The sequence below is a fragment of the Paracoccidioides brasiliensis genome, assembly GCF_000150735.1.
Source record: "Paracoccidioides brasiliensis Pb18 unplaced genomic scaffold supercont2.5, whole genome shotgun sequence".
Classification (NCBI taxonomy): Eukaryota; Fungi; Ascomycota; class Eurotiomycetes; order Onygenales; family Ajellomycetaceae; genus Paracoccidioides; species Paracoccidioides brasiliensis.
The window spans coordinates 282,274-288,404 of record NW_011371362.1 but is presented as its reverse complement, the minus strand read 5'-3'; the positions used below and the strand labels follow the sequence as shown (position 1 = coordinate 288,404).

General features: G+C 50.5%; 3 protein-coding genes across 3 annotated transcripts in view; 2 read left to right on the top strand and 1 right to left on the bottom strand.

The window, feature by feature from the left end:
* The window catches only part of PADG_11784 (uncharacterized protein), a gene marked incomplete at both ends in the record, with an annotated part of 4,600 nt that extends 3,553 nt beyond the window's left edge, over window positions 1-1,047 (bottom strand). Inside the window, 4 exons of the mRNA XM_010762205.1 lie at window positions 15-520; window positions 585-639; window positions 698-885; window positions 949-1,047. Coding sequence (XP_010760507.1) covers window positions 15-520; window positions 585-639; window positions 698-885; window positions 949-1,047 — 848 coding nt within the window. The remainder of the gene's footprint in view (window positions 1-14; window positions 521-584; window positions 640-697; window positions 886-948) is intronic.
* Window positions 1,048-1,172: 125 nt separating this feature from the next.
* Window positions 1,173-1,589, top strand: PADG_11783 (uncharacterized protein; the record flags this gene model as incomplete). Its single annotated transcript, XM_010762204.1, has 1 exon — window positions 1,173-1,589. One exon carries the CDS (start codon window positions 1,173-1,175, stop codon window positions 1,587-1,589), a length of 417 nt encoding a protein of 138 aa, XP_010760506.1.
* A 566-nt stretch (window positions 1,590-2,155) lies between these two features.
* PADG_11782 (uncharacterized protein) lies at window positions 2,156-5,144 on the top strand (the record flags this gene model as incomplete). The annotated part of the gene is made up of 6 exons (XM_010762203.1): window positions 2,156-2,212; window positions 2,340-2,363; window positions 2,431-2,543; window positions 2,661-3,196; window positions 3,284-4,098; window positions 4,701-5,144. 6 exons carry the CDS (start codon window positions 2,156-2,158, stop codon window positions 5,142-5,144), a joined length of 1,989 nt encoding a protein of 662 aa, XP_010760505.1.
* Between the last annotated feature and the right edge of the window lie 987 nt (window positions 5,145-6,131).

Genomic DNA, 6,131 nt, shown 5'->3' with positions numbered 1-6,131 from the left:
AGATACAAAAGTACTCTGTTGAAAACATGGCGCCGTAATTCGGAGATTTCTTGTTCCCTTCGAGATGTGCAAGCTGCAAGAAATCGTTGTATAATTTCGACAAACGCGGCTGCGCCCAAAACGCCTGAACGGTTCGAATGCTTGAAAATGCTTCCTCTGCCAACGCACTAGCTTTGGCATAGAATCCCAGAACATTTGTCTCCTGCTTTGCATCAATCACAAGGCAGACGGCCAGAGCCACCACTATCACCGGTACAATGCAGATTCCAATCAGGGTTAGCTTCCACTGCACAACGAAGGACACGATGAAACCAGCAAAGAAGGTCGACGTAGCCTGGACTGTCAGGGCAAGTTTTTCGGCAATGGCTTGGTTGACGAGATTTCCGTTTGTAGTTACATGCATTGCAGTTGCCCCCTGGTTCGAGGAATCGAAGAAGTTGATATCCTGGCGGAGAGTCCTTTCAAGAAAATCGACGCGGAGAGCTTTGGTAGTTCTGATGCCCGCAATTGTGCTGGCCACCTTTTGGGAGTCAGCTTCTGAAGGTCAGCAGAGAGAGCTTTTTGGCATGGTCGTCAATCGTTACCGTGAAGATGTAGGTAAGTCCGAATTTAGCGACAAAGAGATATATGAACCAGAGACTTGACATGATTAGTTCACATGCCCCACGCTCTCTGGGAACCCAGGGTTCGAACTCACGCAAATTTGTTCAATTCAGAGCGAAACTTCTCCGGTGACAGCAGTCCCGTGGCAAAATCTGTTGTATCTGTTACAAACCCACCAAAGACCAGAGTCATCAGAGGCATAGCCGCCCCCGCCCCGACAGCTGAGACGAAAGAGACGAGATAGAGCGCCAAGGAAGTTGAATCGGCATAGGTAAACACCCTCTATTTCACATTAGAATTCCATGACACTCAGTCCATCAGAAACAACGACGATAGAGGGCTCACAAAGAGTTGTCCCATGCCGCCGCCCTCCTCCGACTTCTCTTCCTTGAGCTCACCATCGGCGCTGGGAACTGACGACGGCTTCTCTTCAAACGACGTCATCCTTGAGAGTCGCTGGGGGATCAGCGACTAGGCTTTTTGCACGTAATAGTTTCGAGTTCGAACCCTGGATTCCAAACTCGCAAATATTTATACAAAGCCAGAAAAACCTGGAGATATTGATATGGATGGCCCCAGGCACCAGCCGGTCAAAATTCCCCCGAAGCCCGCTTCGCTTCTATGGCACTGCGGGGTCCGAGGATAGCGAGCCCGTACTCATTCTCCCAGGCCAGACGGTTCTAGGGTTATCCGGGAACAATGCCAATGGCCTGTTTCTCGTATTGAACGCGCAGAGTTTAGACCAGAGTCAACAATCGTCGCGTGTCTCGCTCGCCTTCTTCCTGGTATTTTCGTCCATGAATGGTTGGTTGGTCGCTAGTTGGAGAATATTGCGCCCTTTCGAGGAACGACTCCATGTGACTTCGGGCCTCGAGCGGACCAGCCTCGGGCGAATCATCGCCGAAACAACCCGTGGGCAATACCCAAGCCGCACTATGCCGATTTGCGAGAGACGAGACGTTCGGCAAGCCGCTAGTCGACACTAAGGCAAAGTCGGCACGCGCGGAACCCGAACGACACAGAACGAACACAGCCATCCGCTGTTCTCGGGGGCGGGAAAACTGTAGGATTGGTTGAATCTCTCATATTGGTGAGGCCTAGCTAGCTATCTAATATACCCTATATCACGTGCGGCGGGGGGCGGCAGCCCGGGCCAACCATACGCCCAACAAAAACAGCCTGTTCGGGCTTCTTTTGCTACAGGAATCACGTGCAGTGGGGGCCACAGGAAGAAAACAATCTCTCACGGGTTGTTGCGACAGACAGATTTCACAGTCCCCTGGGGTGTCGGGAAAGGTTCTGGGATTTTGCGGGGTGGCAGAACTTGATGGTCAATGACCAGAGAATCTGAAGCGTAACGGCGATAGGTAACGTTTTATCTACTGTGAAGCTCAGAACCAACCTTGGCGTGAGGTAAAATTTCCCAGGCGCTTCACCAGATACAACCCTCCATCCCTGACGTGATGGATTCTGGCCCGTAGTGGAATTCCATTGGCTCTGAAAGATAACTGCCCCAATTGCTATTGCTACCTGCCTCTTCTCTCGGGCCCAGATGGACATTGATGGGGGCGAGGTGCCACAGGGGCAGGAGTCGTCCGTATCCCGAGCAGTATGTCCTGCGGATATATGAAGAGACATATATATTCCCATCCCCTCTTGCTAACCCCCCATGCCATCGTGCGTTGCTCTGATGTCGAATTGCAAACTTGAATCGTTGCTGACGTCTGAAGAAATAGTGTGACAACTGTCGCATTCGAAAGGTTAGGCCATCTTATCCTTCAATTCCCAATGTTTAAAATCATTCTCTCATTTAACTACCCCTCCTAGATCAGATGTGATCGAGCCTCACCCTGCTCCAATTGCCGAGTCGCAAAGTCTTCTTGTCGAACCTCTCCACGAGTTAGAGACAAGCGGCAGAGGGTTTTAATTTCTCATCAATAGTATGCCATTTCTCTATCATTGAGGTTTTATTATTATTATTATTATTATTATTTCTTTTGGGACCATAGGAAAGAAAGAAAGCATGACCATTACAGCTAAAAGCATCTGTTCCGCAGTGAGAAAAAGATCGAAATTATTGACCAGCGTCTTGCGGGGATTGAGCAACTTTTACGGTACCTTGCCGTCGGCGACAAAAATTATAAACCTCCTTCACAAACCCATGGATCGTTATCCCCCTCGCCCAGCTCGAATGCATTTCATCCAGATGCGTTGGAACAAAGAGACCGGCCGCCACTTCATGCCTCTGCAATTGCACCCACCGCGGAACCAGCAGCAGAGCGAGGGGCAGAGTCGAGAACGAGGAAAACCCCGGATGCTGAATTCGAAGGGGAGCCCTCGATGAGCGCCCATTCTGCACACGCCAGCGAGTTGTTTGAAAATGCCGTGGTCAAATCTCCATTGGCAGAGCATAACCCGCAGATGATGGATGCGCTCTCAGCCCTGAAGGATATTGTTGAGAGAACAAAGCTGTCGTCCTCCATTCATACGTTGCGATTTGCAGGGCAGAAACTCCAACCCACCAAGGTCGATCTGTCGAAGCTGGAGATGCCGCCGGTGGAGGCGGTGCTCGCTCTGCTGAGGAAGGCAAAAGGTACGTTTGCTCTCTTCCTGCTACTCCGCCATCACCCTCGACACCCTTTTAAGCGTATGCACGAAGTTCAGATCCGCTAATCGATAGTAGAATCCCACCCTTTCTTCCTGTTGAACCTCCCTTTCCTCCACTTGTCCACCATCACCCAACTCTGCAAAGATCTCTATTTTTGCCCAGATGAAACCTCCACCGCCAACTTCGCCATCGTAAACTGCATTCTAGGCTACATGTTTGACGAAGTACAGCATTTCCATCCAAACTCTAACTCCCAGTCCCCTCCCTCGGGCCCTCACCACCCTCAACACCTCCAGCCGCCGCCGCCGCCACCACCACCGTTAGCATCATTCTCCTCCTCAGCCATCTCCCAGTACACCGTAACCTGCCGCACAAACTTCGAAACGGCCCTCAGCACCTTTGACCTCTTCCTCGAGCCCTCTTATGAGAACATCCAGGCCCTAGCTTTAGGTGCCTTCCACGCCACCGAGGCTTCCAAACCCTCTCTATGTTGGACCTTCGTCAGCGCCGCAGCGCGCATGTGCCAGAGTCTAGGTTACCACCACTCCGTCTCGGGCGCAGGGGTCAGCGAAGAGGAGCAGTATCGGAGAAGAGCCCTCTTCTGGTTCATCTATGTGCTGGATAAGGACCTGACACTATTGCTGGGCCGCAGCTCTACCCTTCAGGACTACGACATCTCTCTTGCATACCCAGGCCCGCCGTCGGACCCGAAATTGCGGTCATGGTACCAGATGTTTGAAGGATGGGTGACGTATTCGACGATTGCCGCGCAGATCTATGAGAAGCTGTATTCAGCACTGGCGTTGTCGGAAAGTAGCGCAATGCGGACGGAGAGGGCCTGCAGTTTAGCCATGGATGTTGAACGGTGGAGAGCGACGCATATTTCCGTATGTTCCCTTTAGATATCACATCCCTGACACCCCCCCCCCCCCCCCGTTTTCTCCCTTTTTAAAACCCCCCCCTCTAAAATATTTCGGGGGAGGCCGAACCCGCCCTAACAGCCCCCCCCGCCTGTTTTTTTCAAAAACCCGGCCCCCTGTTCCAACTTAACTTCCACTACCCAATCCCAATCCTATACCGGGGAAAAACCCCCCCCCAACAAGGACTAACACCCCGAAAAACAACAACAACAACAACAAGGCCCCCCCGAGGACCTGGCAACCCAAACCCAAACACTCCCCGCTTCCCCGGGACAAGGCTCGAACCAGCCTGGGTCAACGCCGCCCGCAAAGCACTGGGGCATTCACCAAGAATTCCTCCTCGACTTCACGCAACGACAAGCGAGTTCCCTGTGGAAGGGATATATAGTCTGGTCCCTCCTGCACTGCCCTTCACTCCCTACCTGGTCATATTACGCACACGATAGCCACGGCCGACCCTAGCCGCCTAAAATTGCTGGAGGAAAGTGTCTGCCCTCACTGGAGAGCGCGAGACATATCTCTGAAGCGGGCGGAGAGGCTTTTTAAAGCTGTGTGCTGTGTTCTATCAGGTTGCGCTGTTGTATGTGGACGTTAGAATGAGGGAGTGGGCGCAGAGAGGCGGGGCCGGTGCTGGTGCTGGTGCTGGTGCTGGTGCTGGTGCTGGTGCTAATGCTAATAATGCTGTTGCTGTTGCTGTTACTAATTCCGGTGTTGGTATCGGCGCTGTTGTCGGTGAGGGGGGGGGAGGTGGTCATGGCATGGTAGGTGATCCGCAGCAGATGGAGCAGCAGTGGGGAGCTGGTGAAGTTGACAGTTACCTGTGGGAGTTGGGCTTTGGGGTTCCAGCCGGCAGGATGCTGAGCATGGGTAGCAGTAATGATTTGGGCATTGTAGCGGGCAGTGGCGGAGGCGACAATGATGATGGCAGCGTTCAGGCAGCGTCGTCGTCGTCGTTGCAGGATTGGTATCGTGGGAACCAGTATATGATGGGGTTATTGGAGTCTGATTTGTAGGCTGTTCGGATTTAGCAGATTATTCGATGCGGACTCTAGACAACTAGCTGGCTGCGTGGGTTACAAATATTTTCAGTTGTATGATGGAACGGCTCTTCTACAGTCGGAGGACCCACCTGTCCAGGGCCTACCCTCCTATCTCTGACGCCGGGATACCAAGCGCAAGACCATTACGAGGATGCACGAAAGAGAGAATATATAATGAATTTGGTTTTCCTCAGTAGACAACGGCTTCTATCTCCTCTCCCCCGCCGTAGTTACTTAGCCAAGAATTTTTTTTTTTTTTTTTTCTCTTTTTTTTTAAAAAAAAAAAAACTAAAAAAAAATAGAGAGAGGAAGAAACAGTGCCGTTATCACATATCAGTTCATATATACCACCCCATAGACCAAACAGACGCACACAAAATTCTAACAGCTTCTTCTACTGGGGTATAATCATTAGACAAATGAATCCGAGCAAAGAGGACATCTAATAAAAAAATATAAACAAGAAAGACAAGGGGTGAGAGGGAGGTTGAAGAGATAAACAAATTACAAAAAGGAGAGCATTAGTGGTGGTATATAGAAGCAGGGATGACAAAGAGAAGAGATGCATCACATAGATGATTCATTCAGGAGGTTCTTCGTTCAGCAACAGGAAGAAAAGGGTCAAGAAAGCAAACAAGATTGTTAATATCAGAAACTATGAAAATTATGCCCTTCTCTAAAATCAAGAAAGAAAAGAAAAGAAAAGAAAAATTATAAATTAGAAAAAGAAAGAAAAGAAAAAATCAGAAAAAATAAGAGAAAATAAAAAGCAAAAAAAAAAAACCCCAAGTAGATGGAATGAAAAGAGAAGAGAAAAAACACGGGTCATGTCACAACGGCTTATCACAGCCAATCCGCCCCAACAACGCCTTCCGGTCATTCTGGTCACTCAACGTAACCCTGCCCCTCCCCGTCCGTATCCGAAGGGGATGATGTCCCTCCCTCCCCCCAGACGCCGAC